The 14,796-nt window shown below is 41.3% G+C and overlaps 1 protein-coding gene across 7 annotated transcripts in view; it reads left to right on the top strand.

Annotated features, from left to right (window-relative positions):
- The window catches only part of CPEB3 (cytoplasmic polyadenylation element binding protein 3), a 225,152-nt gene that overhangs the window by 160,365 nt on the left and 49,991 nt on the right, over window positions 1-14,796 (top strand). For all 7 annotated transcript variants that reach the window (XM_062214070.1, XM_062214071.1, XM_062214069.1 and 4 more), the window contains one exon: window positions 9,571-9,689. In XM_062214070.1, the coding sequence (XP_062070054.1) occupies window positions 9,571-9,689 (119 nt within the window). The remainder of the gene's footprint in view (window positions 1-9,570; window positions 9,690-14,796) is intronic.

Raw genomic sequence — 14,796 nt, forward strand, 5'->3', positions numbered from 1 at the left:
CAGTTCTCTTGTAAGAAGGTCACTGGTAATTAGGAAGCCTGGATTTTGTCAGCAGTGAGAGCTCTCTATCTGTTCTGGCTTCAGATCCTTCTATGTAGGGCTGATCTCAATCAGAAACCAGACATCCCATGGTCTGCCACAGTTTTTATGAATGCAGCATGGTTTTCAGGGCACAGCTTCACAATCTGAGATTGCCTTCCTGTTTGTACTCACTTGGAACATATAATTCACTAATAGTGTTCATTGATTTTTAAAAAAGATTTTTTTAAGATTTATTTATTTGTTTGAAAGGCACAGTTACAGTGAGAGACAGAGACAGAGAGAGACAGATCTTCCATCTATTGGTTCACTCCCAGATGGCTGCAATGGCCAGAGCTGGGCTGATCTGAAATCAGGAGCCAGGAGCTTCTTACTGTGGTTGGGGGGGCCCAAGTCCATCAGCCATCTTCCACTGATTTCCAAGGTGCATAAGCAGGGAGCTGGATCAGAAGTGGAGCAGTCAGGATTCAAACTGGTGCCCATATGGTATGCTAGTGTTGCAGATGGCAGACTTACATGCTGTGCCACAGTGCTGGCCCCATTCATTGATATTTTTTAGGCTTGTTTGGTCTTTTCAGTCTCACACACCCCTTTATAGAAATGGGAGAATATGTTACTATCTTCTCTAGAAAGACTTTGTCGTTAGAATTTTTTTCACATACTTTTATTTTGAAAAATTCCAAACCTACAAAAACTTATAAGGATAGTACTATGCCAGCACCGCGACTCAATAGGCTAATCCTCCGTCTGCGGCGCCGGCACACCGGGTTCTAGTCCCAGTCGGGGCGCTGGATTCTGTCCCGGTTGCCCCTCTTCCAGTCCAGCTCTCTGCTGTGGCCCGGGAGTGCAGTGGAGGATGGCCCAAGTCCTTGGGCCCTGCCTGCATGGGAGAAGCACCTGGCTCCTGGCTTCAGATCAACGCGGTGCACCGGCTGCAGTGGCCATTGGGGGATGAACCAACGGAAAAAAGGAAGACCTTTTTTTCTGTCTCTCTCTCTCACTGTCCACTCTGTCAAAAAATAATAAATAAATAAGGATAGTACTATGGACATCTATATATAATTTCCTTCTAGATTCACCAGTTGTTAACATTTTGCCATGTTTGCTTTCCTCTCCGTCCCTCCTCTCTAGATAGAGGTACATATATAAAGGCTCTTTTAAAAGTCCATGGAAAATATGTATTACAAAAAAAAACTATGTATAGATTTCAATTTTTTGTACTTGACTTGAGAGATGGAGGTAAGAGGGGAAAAGACAGAGAGAGTTCCTATCTGGCTGGTTCATTCTCCAACCACCTGCAATAGCCAGAGCCATAGTTAGGAGCTAGAACTCAATTCAGGTCTTTCACATGGATGGCAGGGGCCCAAGAAATTTGATCACTTGCTGCATCCTAGAGTCTGCATTGGTAAGAAACTGGAGTTGAGAACTGGAGCTGGGAGTTGATTCCAGGCCCTACAGTAAGGACTGCAAGCATCTTAATTGGCATTTTAACTACTAGGCCAAATGCCCACCCCAATCTTACTTTCAATTCACTTTTCCAGAGACTTACTAAAATACCTTTTTGTGCATGTATTCCCCCCTGCAGTGTCTCATTTAAGAGTGAATTGTAGATATCAAGATATCTCACTCCTAATATTTCAGTGTAAGTCTCCTGAGAACAAGAAATACCTAGGTTGTTCCAGTAATGATCTTTATAGCTCTTTGTTTTTGTATTTTTTAACTTAAGAACAAAAATCTATCCTTGCATTTATTATTATTATTTTTTTAAGATTTACTTATTTGGGCCGGCGCCGCGGCTCAAAAGGCTAATCCTCCTCCTTGCGGCGCCAGCACACCAGGTTCTAGTCCCGGTCGGGGCACCTCTTCCAGGCCAGCTCTCTGCTGTGGCCAGGGAGTGCAGTGGAGGATGGGAGGATGGGAGACCAGGAGAAGCACCTGGCTCCTGCCATCGGATCAGCGCGGTGTGCCGGCCGCAGCGTGCCTACCGCGGCGGCCATTGGAGGGTGAACCAACGGCAAAAAGGAAGACCTTTCTCTCTGTCTCTCTCTCTCACTGTCCACTCTGCCTGTCAAAAAACAAAAACAAAAAAAACAAAAAAAAAATTTACTTATTTGAAAGGCAGAGTGACAGAGAAAGAGAGACATCTTCAGTCTGTTGGTTCGTGCCCCCAAGAGACTGCAACATCCAGAGCTGGATCAGGCTGAAACCAGGAGCCAGGAACTCCATCTAGGTCTCTCATATAGGCAGCAGGGCCCCAAGATCCTGGGTCATCTACTGCTGCCTTCCCAGGCACATTAACAGGAAGCTGGATCAGAAGCAGAAGAGCCAGGTCTTGAGCCAGCACTCTGATATGAGGTGCTGGCATTGCAAGTCAGCTTAACCCACTGTGCCACAACACTGATCCCTAGCTTTGCATTTCATTATTACGTCTTTTTAAGCTACTTTAATAGTTCCCTGGGCTTTTTTTTTTTATATATTATTTGAAGAATCTATGTTAGTTGCTATATTATAGACTACTCCTTAATTTGGAATTTTATAATTGTTTCCTCATTATAAGAGTCAGATTAAATGTTGTTAGCAAAAATTATACATAAATGATATCCTGAACTGAGAAGGAAGTAATATGGGGGAATAAATTGTTAGCTTTACTTTACTGTTTGTGTTAAGGTTAGTCATTTGAGTAAGTTTTTGTCTACTGGATTCCTCGTTGCAAATGTACCTTTTGAGGCCAGTGCTGTGGCATAGTAGGCTAAACCTCCGCCTGCAGTGCCAGGATCCTTTGTGGGTGCCAGTTCATGTCCTGGCTGCCCCTCTTCTGATCTAGCTCTCTGCTATGGCCTGGAAAAGCAGTAAAAGATGGCCCAAGTGCTTGGGCCCCTGCACCCATGTGGGAGACCTAGAGGAAGCTCCTGGGTTCAAATTGGCCCAGCTTTGGCTGTTGTGGCTGTTTGGAGAGTGAACCAGCAGATGTCTTTGTCTCTCCCTCTCTCTGTCTGTAACTCTGACTCTCAAATAAATGAATAAATAGAAAGTGGTGGCTTTTATTTATTTTTGACAGGCAGAGTGGACAGTGAGAGAGAGAGACAGAGAGAAAGGTCTTCCTTTGCCGTTGGCTCACCCTCCAATGGCCGCTGCGGCCGGCGCACAGTGCTGATCCAAAGGCAGGAGCCAGGTGCTTCTCCTGGTCTCCCATGCGGGTGCAGGGCCCAAGCACTTGGGCCATCCTCCACTGCACTCCTGGGCCATAGCAGAGAGCTGGCCTGGAGGAGGGGCAACCGGGACAGAATCCAGCGCCCCAATCGGGACTAGAACCTGGTGTGCCGGCGCCGCAAGGCGGAGGATTAGCCTGTTAAGCCACAGCGCCGGCTTGAAAGCGGTGGCTTTTAAAAAAGAAAAAGTACCTTTTTCTCTTTTCACAAATACTGACTTACATGTGAAGGAATAGTTAAAGATGGTATGAGTATCTTATTTTCCCTTTTCCCCTTAAATCACCCAGTGGTTTTAGAATCCATTTAAGATTCTTGCCTAAGCTTAGTATTACTGTGATGGTGATACTCACTGTGCTGAAACTTTATTTCATTTAGTAAGATTCGCCCTTTAACTCCCAGAAGAGCCTGCATTTTAATGTACAACTTAATACATTGAAAATCAACAAGAAACTTTGCTTAGTATAAAAATTCAGTTGACTAAAGAAGATTAAATTTAAATCTCTCAGAATTATTTTGAAATTCATCATTTCAACTCTTAATAGTTTTCATGGGTTTTCGATCAATTAAGTCTATATAAAACTTAAATTATGAGATTAACGTAGTGGCCAGCACTGTGGTGCCTTCAGCGCTGGCATCCCATATGGGCTCCGGTTCAAGTCCCAGCTGTTCCATTTCTGATCTAGCTCCCTGCTAAAGGCCTGGAAAAGGAGTGGAAGTTGGCCCTAGTTCTTGGGCCTCTGCACCCATTTGGGAGACCTGGAAGAAGCTCCTGGCTCCTGCTTTGGATCAGCCCAACTCTGGCTGTTGCAGCCATTTGGAAGACCTCTGTCTCTGTCCCTCTGTCCCTCTGCCTCTCTGTCTGTAACTCTGCTGCTCAAATAAATAAATAAATAAATCTTAAAAAAAAAAAAAAAGACTAATGTAGTGGTAGTGGTGACCATTTACTATAACTAAATCATTGTCAACTGGTCACTGACACAAAGGTGTTTTAAAGACAAGACCTTATTTATTTGTGATATTGAAAATTTTATCTTGACATTTCTAGGTGAGACAGTATAAATTAATGGGGAAGATTGAGGACTTTGGAGACTGACCTAGGTTTTAATCCCAAATGTAATCCCTAGGTTTTAATTTGAGAAGTTCCTTTAACCTCTTGGAGTTTGAATTTCCTCATTTGTAAAATGGTAATGATAACAGCTGTATTTACCTCATAGAGCTACAGTAAGGATGAAATAGCTAACAGATGTGAAGTGTTAAATAGCAAAGTTCCTGGAACATGGTGAGCTCGTAGTACCTGGTGGTTGCTGTAAGTAGAGTTGGTGGTGATTGCTGTTTGTACCGGACTGCAAATATAAAAAATTATAACATGAGGAATTATGTATTTAAGAGCTCAGGAAGCTTTGTTTTTGAAAGAAAGCCAAGAATATTTTGGAGGTTGTTATATTAATGTGTTCTCAGGTATTAAAAGAAAAACCCTTTTAATTAAATTTACCTTTCAAAAACCTGGCCAAATAAAATAGAATGATCCTAATTAAGTCCCTCCCCCAGCCTTCCTGTTTTTTCTTTTTTCTCCCAGAAAATTATAGTTGTCAATCCAGCCTTGTCCAAAAAGCCCTCACTGTCCTACCCTTCTTTCCCCAACCTACTTGGCACCAGTGAAAATGCAAAGAATTTCCTGCTGTCCATTCTGCCCATAACGCAGGGTTGTGATGGTGACAGTGGCCAAGAGTTCCTCTTATTCCCTCCAGAGCCCGTATTTCTTCCCACAGACTGGCTCTGAGTTGTGGGTTCACATAGCTCACATGTCTGAAGCCCCACCCAATCCTCAGGTCACTCTTTCTGAAATACGGAATTTTGTAACCTGTTATCTGTTACTGGCTCAGAGACCAAGGAAGTTCAGAGGGAGTTTTTAGCTGAGTTTTTTTAGCTTTTTTTTTTAAAGCTTTTCTAACTAATAGGAGAACCTGTCATTAAAGTGATGATTAGAGAGGCTCTATTCACAGGCATAATCAGCTTTTATTTGAAGAATGTATTAAAATTGTCAAATAATGCTGTATCTGACAATTCTCTCTCTTGATGGAAATGGTTTAATAATATATGAAAACAGATATTCAGTTGCTTTATTATTTGATTGTAATAATATTCAGCCTATCACTCAAAAACTTTAATTGGGGCTTCTATTCAGTGTCTAGGTTACTTTTTATTTACCAAATACTTGCAAATGCAAAATAGAAAGTGCATATAATTAATTTAAATTCTAATTTTTATAATGAGATTTATGCAGCAAATCAACTTTGTGTCACATAAATAATTGAAAATTCTGTAAAAGAAAATTCACTTACATGAACGCTAATTTACAAAGCACCTTTACATTTATTTGTATAGCCTACATCTCTATAAGATAATCAGGAAAAATACTCAGTTTTTTATTTTACAGAGAAAAGAGCCAAGATTCAGAAATACTAAATTAACCTTCAAGTGGTGATTCCACCACTTGGTAAACTAGAATAAGTCACTCTGTGTAATTTCCTAAATTATAACACAGACTTTAAAATAGTGCCTGTCTCACAGAGTATACGTGAAGATGAAATGCATTAATACACATAATGCACTTAAATCAGTACATAGAAAATGCTCAATAAATGTTAGCTATTAACTGTTATTACCACACAGCTAGTAAATGTTAGGACTTGTACCCAAAACCAGACCTTCCGACTCCTAGTCCAGAAGGTTTTTCATAGTACCATGTGGAATTTATCTTTTAGTAAATCATTGATTTAATTTCTACCTCACATTGACCTTGTTATTTGTGAAGTGACTTATTTCACTTTGTTTACTTTGACCTTAAATTTTTCAAGGTCAAAGGAAAATGTGTTTAAAGAATTCTTCCTGATTTCTTCAAATTTGATTTTTGTTGTCATCTGCATTTGCTTGACCTTGAGGTGGTATCAGGTGGTATTTTAGTAGGTGAGGTGTCATAAATGTTGTTTTCATGGATAATTTTGGATCTTTCTGGTAAATTTGTTTTGATTGGAAACTTGAGGATGGGAAGTAGAGTTGAAGGAAATTGTTGGACCATAGCCCAGAGTGGGGATTCAGCCATATCTGTAATGCTGAGAATATTGTCATTGCAGAGAGTAACAGCTTACCACTCAGAGTAAAGATGATTGTTTTGACACAGGAATACTTGTAAAAAAAAAAAAAAAGATCTTGAAGAAATTGGTCAACTAATATGGGCCATTACATTCAAGAAGTGAATGTAGGTATCTCTTAGATCTCTTAGTATTAACATATGTGATTCCTGTGGGGGTTTTTTTGTTTTGTTTTGTTTTGTTTTGTTTTTTTACTGCTTCTACTGTCTGTATGGACACTTGTGATTATGAGAAATGCCCAAGTCTACGTACTTTTGTGGTAGCTACTCAGCTGCTAAGGGAAAACAACCTCTCTTTTCTATAATACCCAGGGTCAACTCAAAACTGGATTGAGATTTAAGATTGTAGGGAGTGGGCAGTGATGTGGAGGAAAGATGTAGTCAGCATGGAGATCTTCCAGAGGTATGGAGTTAGAGAAAACCCCAACCCCCTGAACATGTCCCATCACCAGGCCTTTTTGATGTGCATAGTGTATATACAGACAGGGTCAATGTGCTTTTTATGACCTTTGTAGAAGATCTGTACTGGGATTAACTTGCCAAAGCAGGAGATTTAAGAAAATGTGCTTAGACTTACTCTTTGTGATATTTGTATTTTTTCAGCCCACTCATCCTCAGTATCTCTTTGGCAAGTAAAATTAATGTTCTCACATGAAATGAAAACACTGAATTTTTAATAGATTCGCTGAGACTTAGTTATAGTATGATACTGTTAGCAAAGGGAGAGCATATGAAAAAGTCATGTTTTATTCTTTCTAGCTTTGCAGTTAGGTTTTATTTTTCCTGATTGATCACTAACTGAACCTTTGACCCATTTATCTTGAGAGCAAAACTCAGAAAACAAACACATAGGCAGCTTCTGTCTTGCAGTTACTTGTCCTATTCACTCTGATGCCTTCTCTTGGGTGTTGGCTTTGCCTATTGCATTGGCCACTCTGGTGTACTGGGGGTTGGCTTGTCTTTATCCTGTTCTGTATAGTAGCTAAGGAATTAAAAGGAGAAGAAAAAAAAAAAAAAAGCAGCCTAGCCATTATCTACCACCACTGGCATTATATGGCAAGATAGTACCTGCCCAGGACTCTGGAGAGCTTTGTTTCTTAGCCAGTTAATTATGAACTAAACATCATTGTTTGATGTGTTGGGATCTTCTCTATGTAGAGGTTCTTATGCTTTTCCACCACTTACATCTTTCTGGCACAGAGTGCACCAGAAAACAGTATTGGTGATGATTTCTGTTGAGGTCAGCAGCAGGACTGGGAGTGGAGATGACAGCTGAGAGATTTAACAAAGCTCTCAGGGTCGTAGAGGTTGAATAGTTGGGTGCTCTGGCTTAGGTTAGCTCATGGTGGATCTTTGCTCAGTTGCCATTCATGAATGCCAGTATCACAGCAAATGCCAGAGTTAGTCTCCTGAACATCGGTTGTCTTTGAAGTCTTTGCTAATGTTCCTAAACCAGAGTCCTGGTGTGGCATATTTTGTCCCCATGTAACTCCCTCAACCTAGTAGTGAGTAGTTCATTGTCTAAATGTTTGTTTGTTTTACTATACAAGTCTCTTGTCAGCAGGAACCTGATCTCACTTATCTCAGCTATCTCATAATTCATAGATTGTGTCCCACAGTAGATCTTACTGAATGGTACTAAAAACTGGCTGTATATGTGGAATCCTATAGTTGTTGTCTGGGTTTCTCAAGTGTATTCTTTAGTAAGAAATGTCCCTTAGAGAAACAGAGCAGCAACAACAGCAGTAAATTTAAGAATATATCAGCCTATTTTTGAACTTTTAAAACAGCTTTTTTGAGATATAATTCATATCATGTAGTTTACTAATTTGAACCATGCAGTACAGTGATTTTTGGTATGTCTGAAGAGTTGTGCAACCATTACTACAATTTTAGAAATTTTTATCTCAAAAGGAAACCATGGGGGCCAGGCTAGTGCCATGGTGCTGCAGATTAAAGCCCCTAGCCTGCAACACCAGCATCCCCTATGCATACCGGTTCAAGACCTGGCTGCTCCACTTCCCATCCAGCCCCCTGCTAATGGGCCTGGGAAGGCAGTGGAGGATGGCTCAAGTCCTTGGGCTCTTGCCCCCACATAGGAGACCCGGAAGAAGCTCCTGGCCCCTGGCTTCCACCTAGCCCAGCCCAGCCCCTGTTGTTGCAGCCATTTGGGAGTGAACCAGCAAATGGAAAACATCTCTGTCTCTTTCTCTCTCAGTCTCTTCCTCTCTTTCCCTCCCTCCCTCCTTCCCCTCTCCCCCTCCCTCCCCCTCTCTCCCTCCCTCCCTCCCTTTCAAATAAATAAATAAATAAATAAAATCTTAAGGAAAAAAAAAGAAACCATGAACCTATTCCATCCAGCCTCCTAGTCCTTGGTAAACATGAATTTTTTTAAAGGTTTATTTATTTGTTTGAAAAGCAGAGTTACAGAGGTAGAGGTCTGTCATTCGATGGTTCTCTCTACAAATGGCCACAATGGCCAGGGCTGGTCCAGGCCAAAGCTAGGAGCCAAGAGCTGCATCCAGGTCTCCCATGTGGGTACAGGGGTCCAAGCACTTGGGCCATCCTCACTGCCTTCCAAGGCACATTAGCAGGGAGGTAGATTGAAAATGGAGCAACTGGGACTTGAACTGGTGCCTATATGGGATGCCAGTTTCATCAGTGGCAACTTAGCCTACTACACCACAGTGCTGGCCCTTCATGAATCTACTTGTTTATCTTGACAGATTTACCAGTTTTGAACAGAATATTTTATGCCTGTCATCTTTCATTTAGCATGATACTTTTCAAGGTTCATCTGTGTTATGGCATGTGCCAAGCCAGAGCCTGTGGAAATTTGAAGGCTAGTGATTCCTGTTTCCTGGCTACTAGTTTTGGCTTCGGCTGTTGCTGATGTCCTCATTAAGGATTACCAGGTAGACCTTGTTGAAATTCTCCAAAGGAGATCTGAACTTGCTCCTCTGGGTAATTACTCAGCACCTTAAACAAGATACTGTCTTTGAGCACTTAACACTGTGCCTCGCACATGAGGGCCTCAAGTCACTTTGTCCCATTTGAGCTTCTTAGATTTTAAGAATTTGGCAACATGAAATAACAGACAATTTTTAAATTGGTACTTTGAGTTTACTTGACTGATCCCTCCCCTCTCCTTTTGTTTTTGTTTCCCCCAAGGCTATGCCTTTCTGCTATTCCAGGAGGAGAGTTCAGTACAAGCTTTGATAGACGCCTGCCTAGAAGAAGATGGGAAACTGTACCTGTGTGTGTCAAGCCCCACCATCAAGGATAAGCCAGTAAGTAATATGTAGCCAGCTGTTGATTTTCCAGAGCACATATGAAAAAAGATTAGTTAATATGCTCCTTTTTATAATGGGTATGCTGGGATCTAAGGTCTTCTTACTAGGTTGACCTTGTGCAATTGAGTTGGACTGTTGTTGGTGATGGGAAGCTAATAACAAATTACTCAGTATTTCACTGTATACCTTTGGGACCATGTTTAAACAAATGTGTCCTTGTCTTCTACTCTACAGCTCTTTTGATTCCTATTCAGAAACTCCAAATTGAGGTAAATAATGCTTTTAGTGGTTTTGGCAGCCTGTTTCTGTCATTATTTTAGATCAAGGACAGGGGTGATTTATTTTTAAAACAAAAGATCATAATCATTAATGTTTATATACCTTTGAATACAAGGCATTGTGCTGGGTACTACCACAGCTAATGAAATAGAGCCTTCTGGGCCAAGAGTTTACACTCTAAAATGAATAGTTTCAAAAGGACAGAAGGGAAGGACAGAGAACAGAGAGCTGAAACTGTATGTAAATATGACTTACTCAGAGTCTGTGGATAAGAGTTTGTGGTTTCTGGCCCAGAGTGATTGAGTGAATCCTTGGGTAAAGAAGGAAAACTGCTTCTTTTCTCCTGGCAGAGGAAGTAGCAGCAGAGAAGGGGCAAGACCACGTTCAGAGCTGAAGAAAAGAACTTGGTTATCATTGGAAGAGGTCAGGATTTCTGAGAAGTTGGTGGAGGTGGGCTGAGTTTTTGTGTCAAGGTTTGGTGCTAGGAGTTGGAAATACAGCAAAAATAGTGCCATGGAATGGGCAGGAGACCAGCAGTATGCCACAGGGCCTGTGCAGCCCCTATAAGACTGTACTAGAGATGGCGCTTGCTTGGCAGGTAGGTTTATTCTCAAAAATGTGTGTGGGGGAAGAGTTGGGATTGAATATTGAAGTTCCCAGTTTGATTCCAGACTAGCATTTAAATATCTGCTTGACTCTGATTAAGGCACCTAATCTTTGCTGAATTACAGTTTCCTCAGTTAAAATGGGTTGTTGAGAGACTCGGATAAGAGGAAAATGAATGGGAAAGCATTTGGTGGAGGCCAGGTACTTGCGCAGATGTAACTGGCGGCTGTTACCAATTCTTCATAGTGTTCTTGGATTCAGGAGAGCAAGGTTAGATCTCAGCTACGTGGTAACATCTGTTGAGAAGGATAATGATATCTAGAACAGGGTTTATAATTGGTTGTGAAAGAATCATGTTGAGCCTTTGCCACCTATAAGAACAAGAATGCAGCATATAAAATGTAAGAGAAATTTACTAAAGAATGGGGATATTGAGTCATCGTACAGTAATTAGTTGATGTAGAAAATGAAACAAGTATTTTTTTTTATTTTTTATTTTTTTTTGTTCTTTTTGACAGGCAGAGTGGACAGCGAGAGAGAGACAGAGAGAAAGGTCTTCCTTTTGCCGTTGGTTCACCCTCCAATGGCCGCCGCGGTAGCGCGCTGCGGCCGGCGCACCGCGCTGTTCCGATGGCAGGAGCCAGGTGCTTCTCCTGGTCTCCCATGGGGTGCAGGGCCCAAGGACTTGGGCCATCCTCCACTGCACTCCCTGGCCACAGCAGAGAGCTGGCCTGGAAGAGGGGCAACCGGGACAGGATCGGTGCCCCGACCGGGACTAGAACCCGGTGTGCCGGCGCCGCAAGGCGGAGGATTAGCCTGTTGAGCCACGGCGCCGGCCTGAAACAAGTATTTTAGCCAGTATGACAGTGCTGCTATAATTTTCAGATACTGGGAAAATGAAAGTGACAGTGTTTTGTAGGGTAGCTATACTAGTAGAGGAAACAGTATATGGGGAGAAGACTATGGAAGCTTTTTTAACTTTGGTCTTTATATGAACAATGTAGAGAGATCATATATAAGGTGGGAGAGATTTTAAACTAAACTGTGCAGTGTGTTTCATCTGAGAAAGTAATAAGAAAGCTGAAATAGCTTCTCTAAGAGTCTTTGGGATAGTGTGAGATGAGAAAGTCTGTAGCCAGTTTTGCAAAGTCAGATGTCTAAGAGATAAGTCCATCCTCTAGAGAACCTCTGCCACTGGCACATTCGTGCCGAGAGTGGGACTGAGCTAAGAAAGGTAAAGATGGATTTGTTCATGTCATATAGCAGCAGATTAGAAATATATTTTAATGAACAAAAATGCCAAAAGAATAGACACTGAAGATGCTGTTGAGGTGAGGAGATGCGAGATGAGCAGACAAGGCTTATGTACTTTGGAAGGGTCATGTCATTGGCTTTGTAGGAGAAGGAGAATAGATCTTGTGGGCCACTCTCACCTGGACCAGACATCTCTTAAAAGGGACTGAGCAGCTCTCTTGCCAGATGGAGGTGATATGAAGGCAATGTCATTACTATTGAGTATTTTCACTGTAAACATATGTATTACCCTTGGTTTGAAGGACTTTTGAAAATTATTAGGGTAATTATCAGTTTGGGAAATGCTATGAAGAAACTTTATTTTTTTGTTTTTGTTTTTGCAAATTTCTGCCTTACTGCAGTTTTTATTTTCTGAGCTCAGGTAAAATAGTTTATTTGAGCTCAGTGAATTCTGAATAGTGACTGCCAATCACAGTTCTTTGGCCTAGGCATACTCAGAATTTCCAGTATAAACAGTTTGAATAAAACTTAAGATGAGAAATATGAAAGTCCCCAAACACCTGTAATTTTAATAAACTGGATCCCATTTTGTGTTCCAGCTCTTTTGGCTCCATTTTTTAAACCTTCTCTTTCTTGGCTTTAGCTCTACATGTAACACTTCCAGCATCATTTGGTCACACTTCTGTATCTAGGTTCCAGCACATTCCACTTCATTGTGGATGCTCCCAAAGAAAGTGAGAGCTAGGTGGAACTTTTCTGAGTAAATGAGGACCTTGGCGGCAGCTCAAGGCAAAGTTAGCTTTTGAGTTCATTCACCAAGCTTTGGGGCTGTGGACTTTTCCTTCCTGCTTCCTCTTGATTTACTAGCCTTCATTCCCTACCTTTCAGAAGCCCGGTGCCCTGATGATGATGTTTAGTTTTCTTTGACTTCCCCTGGTTTATTCTTGGAAATATATCATGCTCCAAAAATGATCTCACAGATTTTCTACCCATTGTCCTTTACCCTTCTCCCTTCCCCCTCAAATCAAACTCCCCTCCTCTTTCAGTGGGTCAAGTTGATCAGACTGTTTTCCTAATGTAGACCCTGATAATGAGGACCCCTTTCGCTTTGTGAAAAATCATGTTTGTTTTTAAATTCAAGTGAATCCCAAATTAATGGTTAGGTAGTACTAGGGAGCTAGTTTTGGTCAGTGATTATCTTTTGTAAAATGACTCTATTCAAAATGTTCTTTGTAATAGATCTGATCCTGAAAGATGGCAGAAAGAACTATATGTCTGGCCTGATAGTTGACTCCTCAGTCCCAACATATGGAAACACATGTTGGCAAGAACAAAAGCTATTGAAGAGCTTCTAGATCTGTGATTTTTTTTTCCTCCTCTAGTGAGAGGAATTTCATAGCTCAGGTGCCCCAGGCATCCCAGAAGAACAGCTACATCCATGTGCAGGCTTTGAGTGAAGAGGTAGACAGTGATGCCTCATGAAGGTGACTTGACTTTTTGAATGTATGAATAGGTTGAACCTAAAGGTTCAAGACAACAAGCCAGCGGAGGTAGAGGCCTAGTAGAGAGAGGCTGAAAAATGGCAACCTTAAAAAGGTAGTAAGGAAGGGGGTGTCTTACCTTCTGGAACACTTTAGCCAGAGATATGAGTTTAACAGACACCTTGAAAGGAGTATCAGAAGTTTTCTACTTCCTTTCCTTACACTTTATATCACAGTCACAATGTCTCCTTAGCCTGAATTATGACAGGTTGTTTTTGCTGCTTATTTTTAAATGCTACTAACAAACTGAAGTGTGCTTATATGGGGTTAATTCTTCAGATTCTGTCTCAGGTACCAAACATGGTCATTTACTTAAAACTTGAAAAACAAAAATTAAAAAGAATGATGAAGGCTGGAAGCAGAGGCTGGCTTAATTCTTCAGTTTTTAATTCTGTTCAGTCTGTATCATCCTGGTCTCTCTTACCCCCATTTATATATCAGTGGGATCTCTTAGCACTTTTAATCACTCCTCATTAATTACAAAAGCAGTCCAGATCATTTTGCCTGGAATTAAAACTTTACCAGTATGGCTTCAAATTTTTTCCACCTTACTGTTCTCTGCTTTCCTGCTGAGCTCCATGTTCTAATCAAATTGAAATATTTCTGCTCCCATCTTAACTTCTAATCCCCACACTTATTTTAAGACCCCTCTTAAATGATACTTACCTCTTTCAGGAATCCCTCCCTGACCACTCCACCATCCATAGCAAATCATAGCTGTGATGGCTATTTCCAGTCCCACATAGAACCATCTTTTTTAAGTGGTGTGCCTTCTTTCAAACCATGTTTGAGTATTACTGTGGTCAAAGCACAGTGCTAGTTATTATGAATCAGAAGTTACTATGAATCAACACAAAATCTGGGGTTCAGAAAGTAAATAAAATTGGTAGATGAGGGCGCCAGATTCTATCCCGGTTGCCCCTCTTCCAGGCCAGCTCTCTGCTATGGCCCAGGAGTGCAGTGGAGGATGGCCCAAGTGCTTGGGCCCTGCACCCCATGGGAGACCAGGAGAAGCACCTGGCTTCTGCCTTCGGATCAACACGATGCACCGGGCGCAGCACGCAGGCCGCGGCGGCCATTGGAGGGTGAACCAACGGCAAAGGAAGACCTTTCTCTCTGTCTCTCTCTCTCTCTCTCTCTCTCTCTCACACTGTCCACTCTGCCTATCGAAAAAAAAAAAAGAATAAAAAAAAAATTGGTAGATAAGACAAGATTATAAGAATGCTTCAAAAAGTTCATGGAAAATGTTATTAAAAGATAACTTTAACATAAAAATGTTGAAATCCATACATAGTTTTTAATAATACACAATTTCCTTTTTTTTTTTTTAGAGATTTATTTTATTTATTTGAAAGACAGAGTTACAGAGAAGTAGAGAGAGAGAGAGAGAGAGAGAGAGAGGTCTTTCATCTACTGGTTCACAC

Source organism: Lepus europaeus, chromosome 17 (genome assembly GCF_033115175.1).
Source record: "Lepus europaeus isolate LE1 chromosome 17, mLepTim1.pri, whole genome shotgun sequence".
Classification (NCBI taxonomy): Eukaryota; Metazoa; Chordata; class Mammalia; order Lagomorpha; family Leporidae; genus Lepus; species Lepus europaeus.